Below are 16,731 nucleotides of genomic sequence, written 5' to 3'. Positions count from 1 at the left end.
CCCTCACCCCAGCTGCCACTCACATTTCCCTCATTTCAGCAGCTCCTGAATCCCTGGGGTGGGTAATCTTTGAGTTCTATCCACTCCTTGAAACTGTAGAACCCATTTTAGCGCATCAGTGTCTCTGGGTCTCCACCTCTTGTCTCCCCAGTTCTGGGTCTGCTGGTCCCTGTCTCTGTATCTCTGTCCAGATCTGTCTCAGCCTCGAGTGCTCCTTTTCTCTGGGTCTCTCTCTTTTCCTGAGCCTGAGCTGGTCTCTTTCTTTTCTTGAGCCCATGCTGGTCTTTCCCTTTCTTGATCCTGGGCTGGTCTCCCTCCTTTCTTAAGCGTGAGCTGGTCTCTCCCTTTCCGTGTCCGACTCTGTACATCTCTGTTTCGGGGACCCCAGGGCGTCTTGGTCTGCCCCCGAGCGTCTGTGGGCCTTCATGCTTCTCTCCCTCCCGGTCTGCGCGTCTTTTTGTCTTTGTTTCTCCGTTTCTCACCGTCTTTGTTTCTCCGGGTCTCTGGCTGTCAGGGGTCTATTATTTACCCGCTTGTTTACTTCGTTGCCATGGTGCCCAAAATGACGCAGGCGCCGGAGTGGGCGGGACGCCGGGAGGCCACACTCGCGTCTGATTGGCCATGCGCACTGTCACCTGTCACGGCTCCCTTGCTCGCCCCCGTGCGCGGCACAGCCTCGCGGCATTGTGGGAGTCGTAGTCCGCGGTGAGGCCCAGTGCGCAGGCGCAGTTTGCCGGCCGCCATCGCGCACTGGGGCTCCGGGCGGCTGGGACCGGCCTGGGGTAGCTGCGCAGCAGGTGGGTAGGTCCCGGGGATGCAGCGCGGGGGTCAGAGAGCGACCCCAACAGGGTAGACGGTGAGGACGCCTCAGTGGGCAGCGTTAGGGAAAGGGGCCAGGGTGTTCCCGGGGTTGGGGTGCGAGCCCCCGCTGTGCGTCCAGGAGGCCGAGGGTCTGGCATCCCTTCGCGTGGAGTGCGGGGCAGGGGCCGGGTCCCCCCGGAGGTGGCTGAGATCCAGATCGGTGAGGGGCCCTGCAGGCAGGTAGGGAACTAGTGCAACCCCCACCCCGTGTAGGCTCGTGGAGGGGAGGCGCTTAGGGCACCCTGTGGGTGGGAGACCAGGAAGGGGCGGCTCCTGATGGGGGAGAGATGAGGGAGGGGGAGGCTCCTGATGGGGGAGAAAGGGGGGAGGGGAAGGCTCCTGAGGGGGGCGAAAAGGGGGAGGGGGGGGCTCCTGAGTGGGGAAGAGAAGGGAGGGGGAGGCTCCTGAAGGGAAGAGGAGGGGAGGAAGTGGGGGCTTGAGGGTGTGAGGATGTGAGGGTGTCCGTGGTGGGGGGAAGCTGGGCAGGCTGTGGCCCCAGGGGCTGGAGCAGGGAAGGGATGGAGGGTGCGGGGACCAAAGGGGTGCCTAGAATGGGCATTGTCTCTGCTGCCCCCACCCTTGGAATATCTCGCCTCTCCCCAGTCACCTGGGGGTGGGTTCTGTTTGAGTTAGGTGTCTGCGCCCACCCCGGAGACCTCTCTCGTGGAAGAGGCAAGAGTGGGTGTACTGGCTTCGGTCCTGACCCAGGGGGTTGGGGTGGGGGCCTGACTCACCCTCCCATCACTCCTTCCCCATTTCCTTTCTCTCACCCTCCTGGGCTCCTTCCTTTTCCCAATCCCCCTCTACCCCCGTCCAGACTATCTGGCTTTCCCTGCTCTTGCTCCTTCCTCTCCTGTCTTCTCTCTCCCTGCTTCCTTCCCTCCCCGCTTCCCCCATTTCTGTCTGCCCTCCTTCCACTTTCCCATATATTCGCCTCTGTCCTTGCTGACTCCTGGGCGAGGCTGAGTGGCACAGTCACTTGGTTCCATGTCACCTCCTCGGTTCCATTTCACTTCCCCCATCCCATCATGTCCTGCAGATGGTTTCCTGCCCTGGAGTCAGAGCGGGACCACGTGTCGCATCGAGTTGCTGTTTTCTGTGCATGATGCTTGAATCTGTGACTTCCTGGGTATTTCTGGCCTCGGGTTTTCGGGGAGCCTAGGCCAGTTGCGCAGGACATCTCTCTGGTTCTGTCTGTCCTGGCGAGTGGATCAGGGACCACAAAAGGCAGCTGAGATGTGAACGACGACCCTTACTCCATGTTTTTTCATTCTTTTAAAAGCACTTTTACCCCTTTTTATAATGAGTAAGTGATCTGTGGATGAAGCCAGGGCAGACCCTGGGAATATCCGGCGACCCATCAACAACCATATCCCATGCATTGAGCTTCCCTGGCTGATCCTCAGGCCTGTGGCTGTGGGGTGGTTTGCTAGACCCTGCCGATGAGTGTGGTGGGATGGAGAGCTGCGATGAATATTCCTCAGGTGGCCAGGGCTGGGCCCACGGAGGGCCAAACCAGGCTTGAGCTCTGCTCAGCCCAGGATGAAGGGGATTTGCTGCAGGACTCTGGAGACCCACCAGGCTTGGGACCCCTCAGCTCAGCCACCCCTCACCCACCGTGGAGCTCTCTGCCTCAGCTTCTGTATTCCAGGCCTCTGGGTGCAGCAAAGCCTACAGGACTGGCTCAAGACTTGTGCAGATTGCTTCATTTGCTGAGGCTGGGGGGCTGGGCTCCAGGAAAATCCCATCTGAGGCAAATCCTGGACAGTCCCAAGATTAGGGGAGGGACGTTTGCCCAGTGACCGAGCCAGACTCCAACGAGGTGTGGCCTCATTCAAGCAGGCTGTGGCAGGAAAGGGTCCCAGTGGTATCTCTATTTTGTTTGTTTGTGAGACACGGGCTCATTCTGTCGCCCAGGCTGGAGTGCAGTGGCCAATCACAGCCTCCAACTCCTGGGCTCAAGCAGTCCTCCTGCTTAAGACTCCCCAGGCTCTGAGATTATAGATGTATGCTGCCGCACCTGCCCCGGTGAGATCTCTGAGAGTCCTCTTGACAGTGTGGCCAGGAATGGGGCTGAAGGAGGCAAGAAGACACAGGGCCAGAGATTTCTAGAGGCTCTTGAGATGGCCTCATCCTCCTGGCTGTGAGCATCAGGGTCCCAGTAGGAAGGGAGATGAACAGGGAGAGGCTGTTTTCACAGGATGCAGCAGCTTCCTTGGAGTTGGGCATTTTAGGAGACCCCTGGTTCCATGGAAGCTTCTGCTTTGCAGGTGAATGGAGGAAGTGGAGGCAGAGGTGGCTTCCCAGAGAGGCTCACAACTTGTAATGCTGAGGGGGAAGGGCACAGAGGCGAGGAGCTCCCGTTCCTGTCCCCAGGGGCTGACATGTGTCCCCCACTGTCTTGGCCAGTGACCCAGCTGGAGGGTGTCCTGTCCTCCCCACGTCATCCCACCCCTGCCAATGGCCGAGGACCCTTGCTCATTCTACCTAGACCCCGATGCCTCCACCATGCTCAGAGCTGGGAAGTTGGAGCAGGAGGAGAGGGGCTGGGGGAGCTCGCTGGGATCTGCCCACTGTGGAGGCCATGAGGGCTAGAGGGGAGGGCCGGCAGGAGGCCTCTTAAAGGGCAGGCTTATGGGCCTGGACGGGGAAGGATGAGTGGCAGCGTCACTTTGCAGGTGGGGTCCCAGCCTTAGTGCTTGCCTGCCTCGTGCCTCTATTTCCCACTTGCACCTTGGGGCTGCATCTGGTTCCTACCCCTCTGGGATTGTGAGGTTCTGATGAGGGAAGGTTCTGTGCACACACATTATGGAGCTCACAGTTTGTTTTGTGGAGACAGGTTCTCTGCAAGGTGAACAAGCCTCTGGCGTCCTAAGAAAGCCAAAATTACATGCCTGCAGGACCACACCTCTGTCCATGCACCAAGTAGAGCTCTGTGCCTCCATTGCTAGGGGGGTAGAGCTGGCGTCACGCCTCCCATCAGGAGAGGCTCCAGAACAGGGGTTAGCATACCCACCTGCAGGCCAGCAGTGACCTGTTTTGTTTGTATTCATTAGAGACATGGTCTTGCTGTGTCGCTTATGCTGGAGTACAGTGGCACAAACATGGCTCACTGCAGCCTCCAACTCCTGGGATTAAGGGGTCCTCCCACATTAGCCTCCCATGTAGCTGGGACCACAGGTGTGTGCCACCACGCCTGGCTAATTTTTTTTTTTTTTTTGCGACAGGGTCTCACTCTGTTACCCAGGCTGCAATGTCGTGTTGTGATCACAGCTCACTGCAGCCTTGACCTCCTGGGTTCAGGTGATCCTCCAACCTCAGTCTCCAGAGTAGCTGGGACCACAGGCATGCACCACTGTGCCTAGCTAATTTTTCTATTTTTTGTAGAGACGAAGTTTTGGCATGTTGCCCAGGCTGTTCTTGAGCTCCTGGGCTCAAGCTGTCCACCTACTGTGGCCTCCCAAAGTGCTGGGATTACAGGTGTGAGCCACCACACCTGGCCACCTGTTTTTGTAAATGAAGATGCGTAAGAACATGCCAAACCTGTGGGTACGCACAGAGCTCTGGTTGCTTACTTGCCACGAGGCAGAGTTGAGTAGTTGAAACTGAGACTGTCTGGCCCTTTATATCTGCTATTCTCTGTTCCTGGAGGATGAATAAGAGGATGTATTTCTTTTCTTTTTTTTTTTTTTGAGACAGAGTCTCGCTCTGTCGCTCAGGCTGGAGTGCAGTGGCGCGATCTCGGCTCACTGCAAGCTCCGCCTGCCGGGTTCACACCATTCTCCTGCCTCGGCCTCCTGAGTAGCTGGGACTACGGGCGCCTGCCACCACGCCCGGCTAATTTTTTTTTTTTTTTTTTTTTTGTATTTTTAGTAGAGATGGGGTTTCACGGTGTTAGCCAGGATGGTCTCGATCTCCTGACCTCGTGATCTGCCTGCCTTGGCCTCCCAAAGGAGAGGATGTATTTCCAATCCCAAGGGAAAGAAACCCTTTTTAAGTGGGTTTCTGAACTCCGAAGTCCAATTTAAAAAATGGTTGAAGGCTGGCTGCAGTGGCTCACTCTTGTAATCCTGGCACTTTGGGAGGCCGAGGTGGGTGGATCACTTGAGGTCAGCAGTTCGAGACCAGCCTGGCCAACATGGTGAAACCCCATCTGTACTAAAAATACAAAAATTAGCTAGGCGTGGGGCAAGTGCCTCTAACCCCAGTGACTCGGGAGGCTGAGGGAGGAGAACTGCTTGAACCCAGGAGGTGGAGGTTGTGGTGAGCTGACATTGTGCCACAGCACTCCAGCGTGGGTGACAGGGCGAGACTCTGTCTCCAAAAAAAAAAAAGTGATTGCATTAGATAGTAAGAAACATTAGAACATTACCTGTGACCAAAAGACAGCGTGGAGTGAAAACACAAGCCACAGATGGGGACAGTAGCAAGATAGAGCCAGACAGGGAACTCGTTAACTGGTTGACAGAAAGAGCTGTAAAGAAAAAGTCACGGGAAAGTGGGCAGTTTACCCGCCCTCAGAGATTAAATCATGAGAAAGCGCTCAGTCGCAGAGCAGGCAGATGCTTGGGTCTGAGGGTCCTCTGGCAGCAGGTGGAGTGTGTGAGGAGAGAGGGCACCCCGGTGGGGGCTGCCATAAGTAGGTGACGGTCGTGAGGTTGTCCCCTGTGCCCTAGCTATCCTGCTTCTCCATATGTCCTTTAAATAGATCAGAAAGGACCCCACAGAGATGGACATGAGGGTCCACAACTGCCAAAAACAAATGAGGCACAGCCAGCATACCCCTCAGCAGAACTGCACTGTTTGTGCAGTCCACACACACTGAGCCAGCTCTGCCCAGGCCAAGGGACCTGCCTGTGAAGAACCCTTACTCTACTGGGTATGCATTCCAGTGGGGGAGGCGGTCAGGAGGGAGGTAAAAGGCAGGGGCAGTGAGCGGGTGTCAGGTGGGTGCGTGCAAGGAGTGCAGAGGAAAGGTCTCCCGGAGGGGCCAGTTGAGAGCTCAGGCCTATGAGGTAACAAAAGGGTGGGGGTGGGTGCAGTGGCTCACGCCTGTAATCCCAGCACTTTGGGAGGCCCAGGCAGGCGTATCCCTTGAGTCCAGAAGTTACAGACCAGCCTGGGCAACATAGTGAGATCCCTGTCTCTACAAAAAAAATTAAAAATTAGCCAGGTGTGGGTGATGTGCACCTTTAGTCCTAGCTACTCAGGAGGTTGGGGTGGGAGGATCACTTGAGCTCAGGAGGTTGAGGCTGCAGTAAGCTCCTAGCTACTCAGGAGGTTGGGGTGGGAGGATCACTTGAGCTCAGGAGGTTGAGGCTGCAGTAAGCTATGATCATGCTACTGCACTCCAGCCTGGGTGACAGAGTAAGACCCTGTGTTTAAAAAAAAAAAAAAAAAAAGTAGAGGTATCGTGGTGGGGGTGATGATGGCACAGCGTGGGTCTGTTTTGCTTGAGGTAAGTGGAAGCTTGTGTAGAACGTCTTCCAACAGCACTTAAGAGTTCCGCAGTTCCCTTTAAACTCTGGTAGCCACAGAGAGAGAGGTTGATAGTTGATTCTCTGCAAACTTCTGGTTCTTTTTTTTTTTTTTTTTTTTTTGAGACAGAGTCTCGCTCTGTCACCCAGGCTGGAGTGCAGTGGCATGATCTCAGCTCACTACAGCCTCCACCTCCCAGGTTCAAGCGATCCTCCTGCCTCAGGCCTCCTGAGTAGCTGGAATTACAGGTACCCACCACCACACCCAGCTAATTTTTGTATTTTTAGTAGAGAGGGAGTTTCACCATGTTGACCAGGCTGACCTCAGGTGATCTGCCTGCCTCAGCCTCCCAAAGTGCCGGGATTACAGGCGTCAGCCACTGTGCCCAGCCCTGTTTTTTGTTTTGTTTTGTTTTTTAAACAGCTTATTGAGTGTAATTTACATACTATGAGGTTTACCTATTTAAAGTGGACAGTTCATTGGTTTTTAATATGCAGTACTCACCGTTGAGCATTTTCACCACCCAAAGAAGAAATCCTGTACCCATTAGCAGTCCCTCCTCATTCCCCCAAACGCCAGCCCCTGGCAACAGCTGATCTACATTTTGTCTCCATAGATTTGCCTGTTCTAGATGTTTCATTTCTGTGGAATCACACACCACACCCCACCCCACAGCGGTGAGGTCTTTGCGCCCCATATTCTGGCGGAGCACTGTCAGAGCAGAACCTGACGACCTGAGAAGGGCTCACAGCACCTGGCCTGGTGTGGTTTACTCTATGGTTTTCCCTATAAAACTGGGCTTGCTGCAGCTGTGGGAAATCCCCTTCCAGCTGTCTCTGTGGACCTTCAGACCCAGGCGGTTCCTGGGAGAAGGTGGACAGCTGCAGTTCACACCCTTGTGTGTCCATAGCCAGTGACATGAGAGCCCGAGGCTGACCGGAGGCCTGGACAGCTGTGACCCGCTGGGTTCTGTTTAGTGAGCTCATTGTTGGTGCAGAGTTACAATCAAGAGAGTTCATCCTGAATACTGGCTTCACTTAATGACAGGGCTGCCCTGTATGTGGGGATTCAGCTGAGGGTGGGGCACAGGTTGGCAGGACCTGAACTCTCTCAGTCATTGTGGTCTCCCCCACCCCCCACCCCCCATTGTCCTTGCTCCTGGGTACTTCCTGCCCCTCCCGCCTGGTTCTGTGGATGCTTTGGTCGAAGCCTACATCCTGCACCATTTCCAGAAACGGGGAGGTGGGTGGTTGTTCAGTGGCCTCCAGATGGAGCCCCCCACTCCCTACGCTTTTTTCTAAATAATTTTATTTCAGATTTGTGGTGGTTTTAACTGGAGGAACAGTCTTGACACCTAGCTCCTTCATGTTATTAGAAATTGACATCCCTATAATCTATCTTTTTTTTTTTTTTTTTGAGACAGAGTCTCACCGTTGCCCAGGCTGGAGTGCAGTGACGCAGTCTCGGCTCACTGCAACCTCTGCCTCAGGGTTCAAGCAGTCCTCCTGTCTCAGCCTCCCAAGTAGCTGGGAATACAGGCACCCACCACCACACCCAGCTAGTTTTGTATTTTTAGTAGAGACGGGGTTTCACCAGGTTGGTCAGGCTGGTCTCAAACTCCTGACCTCAGGTTATCCACCCGTCTCAGCCTTCCAAAGTGCTGGTATTATGGGCGTGAGCCACCGCGCCTGGCCTATTTCCAGGTTTTTACATCCAGGTTTACATAGAGATTGTCAAGTAATTTTTCATTTTCATCCTATTCATGACTGATTTTTTAAAATTCTGGTAATGATGCTGGGCGCAGTGGCTCACACCTGTAATCCCAGCACTTTGGGAGGCTGAGGCGGGTGGACCATTTGAGGTCAGGAGTTTGAGACCAGCCTGGCCAACATGGTGAAACCCCATCTCTACTAAAAATACAAAAAGTAGCTGGGTGTGGTGGTGCATGCTTGTAATTCCAGCTACTGGAGAGACTGAGGCAGGAGACTCGCTTGAACCCGGGAGGTAGAGGTTGCATTGAGCCGAGATTGCGCCACTGCACTCCAGCTTGGGTGACAGAGGGTGACTCGGTCTCAAAGAAAAAAAAAATTCTGGTAATGCACAGAATGAGTTACCCTCCATTTAGATGCTACTTTTAATCTACATGAGTACAACACTGAGGTTCTACTGATGCCTAACAAGCGGGTTTCTTGGAAATCTGTGTGAACTCTGGGTATGGTGTCTTTGTTCTCTGGCAGCTGGGGTGGCTGCGCCCTGGCCTTATGCAAGGCCATTGCCTTGTCCGTGTCCTCTGCAGGTCTGTGGGTTCTGGCACCACCTGAGCCCACTGGGCATCTGGTCATCCCTGGCACCTCTCCTTTGGAGCCACCTTGTCCCTGGCTAGACAGTCACATTTTCCAGTGCCGTTCTGGAAAGATGCTGCCTTTGGAGAAGGCGTTTGCCTCCCCCAGGAGCTCCCCAGCCCCGCCGGATCTGCCCACGCCGGGGTCAGCAGCCGGAGTCCAGCAGGAAGAACCCGAGACCATCCCTGAGAGGACCCCTGCTGACCTGGAGTTCTCCCGCCTGCGTTTCCGGGAATTTGTCTACCAGGAGGCTGCCGGGCCCCACCAGACCCTGGCCCGGCTGCATGAGCTGTGCCGCCAGTGGCTGATGCCTGAGGCGCGCTCCAAGGAGCAGATGCTGGAGCTGCTGGTGCTGGAGCAGTTCCTGGGCATCCTGCCTGATAAGGTCCGGCCCTGGGTGGTGGCACAGTACCCTGAGAGCTGCAAGAAGGCAGCCTCCCTGGTGGAGGGCCTCGCTGATGTCTTGGAAGAGCCAGGTGGGCTGTCGCAGAGGAGAAGCATGGCTCAGAGGAGATGGGGAGGGGATCCTGGAAGGCCCCAGTGCCAGCCATGGCTTGCCTGAGATAGTTAAGTTCCTCACACTGCTGAGGCAGCTCCTTGGTCCTTGGGCCAGGACAGATGCTTGGGCTCCTGCCTTCTAGATGTAAGGAAGCCAGAAGAATGAGGGAAAGGGACCAGCCTCTTTTATTTATTTATTTATTTATTTATTTATTTATTTATTTATTTATTTATTTTTGAGACGGAGTCTCACTCTGTCACCAGGCTGGAGCGCAGTGGCGCAATCTCAGCTCACTGCAACCTCCACCTCCTGGGTTCAAGCAATTCTTCTGCCTCAGCCTCCCAAGTAGCTGAGATTACAGGCACCTGCCACGATGCCCAGCTAATGTTTGTATTTTTAGTAAAGACAGGGTTTCACCATGTTGGCCAGGATGGTATCAATCTCCTGACCTCGTGATCTGCCAGCCTTGGCCTCCCAAAGTGCTGGGATTACAGTTGTGAGCCACCACACCCAGCCCAGCCTCTTAACAGTAAATATTCTGGGTACTTTGCAGGCTGGAGGTCTCCTGGTCCAAGATGAGGTGCAGGATGGGTAGTGATGTGGCCCTGGAGCCTGCAGGTCCCTGTGGTTTAACTGTGTGATTGTTGTTGGCACGTGTCCTGACCTCTTGGGGTCACAGGTCCCTCCACTGTTGACAGGGATGCTGCTGGGCTCCCCTGCGGGCTCATCCTCAATTCTTAGTGATGGAGTGTACGAGAGGCACATGGACCCTCTGCTGCTACCAGGCGAGCTCGCGAGCCCCAGCCAGGCCCCTGGAGCTGGGGAGATCCCGGCACCTTCTGAGACACGTGAGTGCCCAGCTAGCCTGGCAGCCTCTGCTGGGCCTTAGGTGGGGTGGTGGGCAGAGGCCTGTGGTTGGGAGAGGGCAGAAGGGCAGCCAGGGAGTCAGGGGCTCCATGGTCCATGCTATCATTGGGACTTCCTCCTGTAGTTCCTCTGAATGTTAGACATTGTTTATTAAATTAGTCTTCAGAGATTATGCAGATCATCCATACTTACCACAAATAGTGAAGAAACATCAATACATAAAGAAAAGAATCTCCCAACCCCCCACCATGAACCCTCTGAAAATAAAGGGTCTCGAGTGTCCTGATGCACGTCCCCTCATGTCTCCCTGCACATCACACATGCATAATCAGGGGCTGGGGTCGGGCTCTGTGTGTGTGGTGTGCTGTGTCTGAGCGCTTGCTGTTCGAGGGGTGGGTCCCCCAGGCTGTGGTTGGGTCTGGTTCTTTAGTTGCCCAGCATCGCGTGCTCAGCCCATCCCCATCCTAGAGGTGGGCTCTCTACCCCTTGGAGTGAAGCTGCCGTGACACCTCCTGACTTGTGTGCCCATATGTGAGGCTCTGGGCACTGTGGGTGAACTCCTCAGGACCACTGGGCAAGTGGTGTGTGAGTTCGACATTTCACATAAAATAGAAACTTCCATGTGGTTTTCCAGAAGTTTTGTGGCTGTTCATTACCAGCACGGAAGGTGCCCACTGGCCTGGATACAGCCCAGCACTATGTGGTGTTGCTTTTTAGGATTTCCACGAAGGCCAGACACAGTGCCTCATGCCTGTAATCGCAGCACTTTGGGAAGCCAAGGCGGGCAGATCACTTGAGCCCGGGCATTCGAGACCAGCCTGGGCAACATAGGGAGACCCCATCTCTACAAAAAATACAAAAATTAGCTGGGTGCGCACTTTTAGTCCCAGCTACTTGGGAGGCTGAGGTGGGAGGATTGCTTGAGTCCAGGAGGTGGAGGTTGCAGTGAGCCAAGATCATGCCACTGCACTCCAGCCTGGGTGACAGAGCAAGACCCTGTCTTTAAAAAACAAACAAACCAAAAAAAAAAAAAGATTTCCATGAATCCAGTGGACTTGAATGGGCATCTCTGGGGCCACCCAAGCCCTGTGCCCACCGCGCTGCTTTGTAAATCAGGGAAAGGTGTAGTGTCCATTGAGCCTTGGGTGCTGCTGTCACAGAAGCACACTGGGGCCTGTGTGGGAGGCAGTGGGGGCTCCTTGACCCTTGAGGGCACCTGGCCACAGGGAGCTCATTGCCTCAGCTCTGCCTCCCCTTCTCCCCAGCCTGGCTTTCTCCGGACCCCCTGTTTCTGGAACAGAGGAGGGTCAGAGAAGCAAAGACCGAAGAGGACGGCCCTGCCAACACCGAGCAGGTGGGTGGGCACGAGTCCCAGGGTGAGGGTCCTTGGCCTCAGCTTAGAGGCATCCCCCTCCCCATCACCAGTGCTCAGCAGAGGGCTGTGGCCCCAAACGTCCACAGCGCTGAGGCCCACAACCCACCCTGGTGGGAGCGTGAGGGCGGAATCTTTCTGGTGTGAAGGGGGCTGCCTCCTGCAGTGCACCTGGGTTAGAGTCCCTGGCCAGGGCTGGCTCCTAGCCTGCTCCTGTGGCTGTGGGGCTGTGGCGGGTCCTCCCTTCTCTAGGGCAGGTGGGAGGTCTCAGCCACGACTGTAATATTTCAGAAGCTGAAGTCCTTTCCAGAGGACCCTCAGCACCTGGGGGAGTGGGGCCACCTGGACCCTGCCGAGGAGAACCTGAAGAGCTACCGGAAGCTGCTCCTGTGGGGTGAGAGTCGCCTGCCTCGGGGTCACGCCCCACTCCCCATCCCCTTCCGCAGGGGTTGGTGCAGGAGACTGTGACCCCAGGGACTTTGGCTGGGACACTGTGATGTCTTACAGGGTTTGAACTTGCACGTGTTGGAGCTTGAATTTGTTCGCTGAAGCCCCCACCCTTTCTGATCTAAACATCTGAGTTCTGCCCAGGCCCTGCCTGTAGGACTGAAGCCTCGGAATTTGGAAAGGCCTCCTGGCCCCAAGGCACCCACATTGCCACCCTCCTTGCCAGAGACAGGGCCTCACCTGCATGGCCTGATCAAGGGTCTCCTCTTTTGTAGACGTTCTTGCCCCAGAAACCCTCCTTTTAGGGAGGCCCCCCCACTCAGATTCCTGAGCAATTTTTGTCAATGTCTTTCTTTAGCTCTGCTTTCTCTGAGTCCTGCCTCCGCCTGCCCCGTTGCCCTTCCAGCCTCGCCTTCTTCTTTGCTCCACTGTCCAGGGGCCTAACAGGGAGGTGGCCTTGGTGGGGGTCCCAGTACAGAGAAGAGGAGGTGGGCTGCAGCCTGCCCTGGCTGGCCCACGACACACAACACCCATCAGCCACTCTGTGTTGATGCCTTTTATTTCTTTGGTTTTTAACCCCACTCAGGGTATCAGCTTTCCCAGCCTGACGCTGCCTCCAGGCTGGACACTGAGGAACTCCGGTTGGTGGAAAGAGATCCACAAGGAAGCAGCCTCCCAGGTGAGGTTGGGTTGAATTGGTGTTAGGGCCGGGTGGGGTTTGCTTTTTCTTCAGAGGCTGAGGGGGCCCCTCCCAGCGCCATCAGCCCCAGCAAAGACCTCAGCATTGACTGCTTCACCATTCTCCCACCACCGTGTCTGAGTGAGGCAGGAATCCAGTTACGTCCATGGTCTCTTGCTGCATGACAGACCACCCCAAGACTTGGTCGGTGGAAACGGCAGTGGTGTTAGTTGCCAGGATCTGTGTATGACTGGTCCCGGGGGTGGCCGTTCTGCCCCATCGGAGGCTCTGTGCCAGCACACCAACAAGAACACCTAGAGGCGGACTTGGGCTGGAGGGCCCCGGGTGCCTGTCGCCAGGGGGCTTGTCGCTGGGGGGTTTGGCCTTAGCTATTGACCCCACTCTCTTCGCTGGCAGCCGGGCCCCTCCCTCCAGGAGGGTGCGCTCTGAGCAGGCTCTCCTTGCATCGTGCATCTCGTGGCCAAGCTAGTGGCCGGGTGGAGACCTCCAAAGGCGCGGTTTCCAGAACCCGGGCTCAGTGGGGCTGTCCTTCCTGTCCTGTCGGTGGCCTCCGTTGTTGGAGGCCTCCAGGTCCCACATCTGCAGCAGCAGGCGTGGGGCATGCGCTGCAGGGCTGCCTGGGAGGGACGGCGCTGCTTCCAAACAGCCGTGAGCCCCGCGGGGATCCAGAGCCCGGAGCCCTGTGCGCTGTTCCGGCAGCTGAGGCTCGGCTGGGTCCTCCTCTCCCTGGCCCTGGGCGGGGCGCTCATGCTAGGGCTCTGACCTTGTTCCAGAAGGCGGGAGGCGGCAGGAGAGCGCTGGGTGCGCCTGCGAGGAGGCCGCCCCCGCGGGGGTGCTGCCTGAGCTGCCTACGGAGGCGCCCCCTGGGGACGCCCTTGCCGATCCCCCGTCGGGCACCACTGAGGAGGAGGAAGAGCAGCCTGGGAAGGCCCCGGACCCGCAGGACCCCCAAGACGCGGAGTCCGACTCTGCCACCGGATCGCAGAGGCAGTCCGTCATCCAGCAGCCTGCCCCGGACAGGGGCCCGGCGAAACTGGGAACCAAGAGGCCGCACCCCGAGGATGGGGACGGGCAGAGCCTCGAGGGCGTCTCTAGCTCCGGCGACAGCGCAGGGCTCGAGGCCGGGCAGGGCCCTGGGGCTGACGAGCCGGGCTTGTCCCGCGGGAAGCCCTATGCCTGCGGCGAGTGCGGGGAGGCTTTCGCGTGGCTCTCGCACCTGATGGAGCACCACAGCAGCCATGGCGGCCGGAAGCGCTACGCCTGTCAGGGCTGCTGGAAGACCTTCCACTTCAGCCTGGCCCTAGCCGAGCACCAGAAGACCCACGAGAAGGAGAGAAGCTACGCGCTGGGGGGCGCCCGGGGCCCCCAACCGTCCACCCGCGAAGCCCAGGCGGGGGCTAGGGCGGGCGGTCCCCCAGAGAGCGTGGAGGGCGAGGCTCCCCCCGCGCCCCCAGAGGCGCAGAGGTGAGCTGCTGTGCTGTCCCGTTCCGGAGGGGCCGCTTTGCCGGCCATGAATCCCAGACGAGGCATTGGGCCTTTCCACGCCCCTGGGTGGCGGCTTCCTGTGGTGTTTGTGGACGTCCTCTGCCTGTGCCCTGAATCCGCTCCTGAGGCTAAGCGCTCCCAACGAGAAGGGTCCACGGGAAGCCCCCACCTCTGTAAACACACCCTGGGCCAGCGCTCGCATCCGAGGGGAGCCGCCGGATGTGGAAGAAGACTCTGCTTTCCTGCAGCCATTTAGTGCCGCCCCATGCTAGGTTATTTGACATAGTGCAGTGTAGAGTTGCCTTAAAGTGCGTGATCTGCCAGTGCTTTCTTCAAGTCACCCTTGCCCCGATTCCTCCTGTTTGCGCTCCCCAGGGTTGCTCAAGTGGAAATTTTGTCAGCTGTTTAGCCTTTTCGTACTTGGCGTGATGTCAACTTCACTTCTAATCTGCAAAAGCAGAAGCTGTTTCCTAGTTTACCTCACGTGTGTTTACCTATATGGAGTAGCTCGCAGAGATCACAGAAATGCTTGCAGCCTAAGGCAGGGTTTTCAGACCGTGGGTCCCAGCCCATTAGTAAAATGGGAAATCAATTAGCAAGTGGCCACCAGCATTACACAGCAATGAAGCAGAATAAAGTAGGCCAGAATGCATCATGTAGTAAAGGCAAATACTGTTTTGTGAAACTTTTCACCCATACATCTAAATGTGAGAACTGGTTGCAATGTAAGACATTTCTTGCTGGGAAGTTGTGATCAAAATAAGTTGAAAACACTAATAAAGATCTGTCTGTCTGAGCAAAGGAGACTAAACTCCTTGGGCTACATAAGGTGATCTTTTCATTGATTACATTTATTCTCAAGATTACAGTATCATTCCCATTGCCTGCGCATAAACTTAACTGCTCCCTGTAGATACAGAAACTGGTGCCTCTTTTTCGGTCACTGTGTTTGAGCAGGCAGTCTGTTGTAATGACCCCCAAATCACAGAGACTTAATAAGTACTTATTCATGGGCCGGGCATGGTGGCTCACACCTGTAATCCCAACACTTTGTGAGGCTGAGGCAGGCAGATCATGGAGTTTGAGACCATCCTGGCTAACATGGTGAAACCCCGTCCCTACTAAAAAAATACAAAAAAAACTAGCTGGGCGTGGTGGCGGGCACCTATAGTCCCAGGTACTCGGGAGGCTGAGGCAGGAGAATGGCGTGAACCTGGGAGGCGGAGCTTGCAGTGAGCTGAGATCGCGCCACTGCACTCCAGCCTGGGTGACAGAGCGAGACTCTGTGTCAAAAAAAAATCAATAAATAAAATACAATAGTGCACAGATCATCCACAAACCCTCATCCAGACCCACCTATTAACATTCAACCCTGCTTACCTGTGGCCTGCATGTGTGCGCCTTCCCCCATCCCATCCAGGGTGCACGGTGTCCACATTCCTCCTGTCAGTGATGTTCTCTTTGCTCACCTGGTTAGAGTGCAGTTTTTCCACTGTATGGCTAACTGGGCCAGATGCAGAGGCTTACACCTGTAATCTCAGCACTTGTGAGGCTGAAGCTGGGCGCGGTGGTGCACACCCGCAGTCCCAGCTACTTGTGAGGCTGAGGTGGGAGGATGGCTTGAAACTGGGAGGTCAAGGTTGCAGTGAGCCGAGATTGAGCCACTGCACTCCAGCCTGGGTGACAGAGCAAGACCCTGTCTCAAAAAAAGAATATAGTTAACTTTTTCTCCTTTTAATGAATAAGACTCGGTGGGAAGATACTTTAAGATCATGCAAGTATCAGTGATCTTCAGTTGTCACAAAAAGATTAAAGATAATGCAAATATCCTGCTCCTCATCAAAACTTCCCCCTAAATTTGGCTTTCATTTATGATTCTTGCCTGAATCCATCATTACCAGGGTGGTGATTTTCCAACAGCAGCCCTCCCTCCATGCTGACCAGCAGGCCCTCAGCATCCTACTGCCAGCCAGCACTCTTCCTTCTCCCCAAGAATTTGTCTTTATTGTTGGAATGGACTCAGGATTTCTGTTTATTCAGTGGTTTATAACTAGCTGCTGATCTTATTTTGGTGCTCAGGTTGTCCTAGATGAGGCCAGTGAGACTCCCTTCAGTTGACGCCTGCGTCCTTGTGACATGCCTCCATTTTTTTTTTTACCACTTATTTGCTTTTTGGTGTAGTAGGATGTTCCAAGCCCATCTCCTTTCTACCCTTCCTCAGCCCTGAAATTGGCCATGTCTGAAGAACTGGTTCCTTTTAGTGGGTAATGGCATTAGAGACCAAGATAGGGTGCCAGTTGAGGTGTCTTCTGCTGAGCTATGAAATATGTGTGCATATGATTGCACACAGGTCACACACAAAGGTGTGTCTGTGCACATACACGTACATAGCCAGTAAGACCTCCAACTCAATTCATGACTTCCTCCAGCCCATATTTTTATGTGTCTTCTTTAACACTGAGAACCCTGACACCCCAAAATTCAGCATTTTACTAATTTGATGAATCTTAAAATAACTCTAATATAGTTTCAGAATTTCCTTTCCCAAACCACTACCAAAAGTGAACTGATTGAGATTTCAGGATTTGTTTGCTGTTCTCCTACCACTACCACCCTGCCCAGGATGTAAGGAGCACAAATGGATGTTTTATTAAGCTAGATATTCCCACTTGTTAACCTC

At 55.2% G+C, this 16,731-nt stretch overlaps 1 protein-coding gene across 5 annotated transcripts; it reads left to right on the top strand.

Annotated features, from left to right (window-relative positions):
• The first annotated feature begins 659 nt into the window (after positions 1 to 659).
• ZSCAN18 (zinc finger and SCAN domain containing 18) lies at positions 660 to 14,862 on the top strand. 5 transcript variants are annotated; one of them, XM_055103948.2, is made up of 8 exons: positions 764 to 797; positions 6,469 to 6,587; positions 8,636 to 9,157; positions 9,879 to 10,028; positions 11,313 to 11,401; positions 11,711 to 11,813; positions 12,453 to 12,545; positions 13,340 to 14,862. In XM_055103948.2, exons 3-8 carry the CDS (start codon positions 8,755 to 8,757, stop codon positions 14,032 to 14,034), a joined length of 1,533 nt encoding a protein of 510 aa, XP_054959923.1. In that variant the 5' UTR covers positions 764 to 797; positions 6,469 to 6,587; positions 8,636 to 8,754; the 3' UTR covers positions 14,035 to 14,862. The 5 variants fall into 5 exon arrangements, with proteins under 5 accessions (XP_008967952.1, XP_003816678.1, XP_054959923.1 ...); XM_008969704.4 differs by lacking the exon at positions 6,469 to 6,587 and having other exon boundaries at positions 660 to 797; positions 13,343 to 14,862; XM_003816630.5 differs by lacking the exon at positions 6,469 to 6,587 and having other exon boundaries at positions 660 to 797.
• Positions 14,863 to 16,731: the final 1,869 nt, after the last annotated feature.

This window comes from Pan paniscus, chromosome 20 (assembly GCF_029289425.2).
Source record: "Pan paniscus chromosome 20, NHGRI_mPanPan1-v2.0_pri, whole genome shotgun sequence".
Classification (NCBI taxonomy): domain Eukaryota; kingdom Metazoa; phylum Chordata; class Mammalia; order Primates; family Hominidae; genus Pan; species Pan paniscus.
Note: the sequence above shows the minus strand (reverse complement) of the source record. Positions and strands in the feature narration are given on the sequence as shown.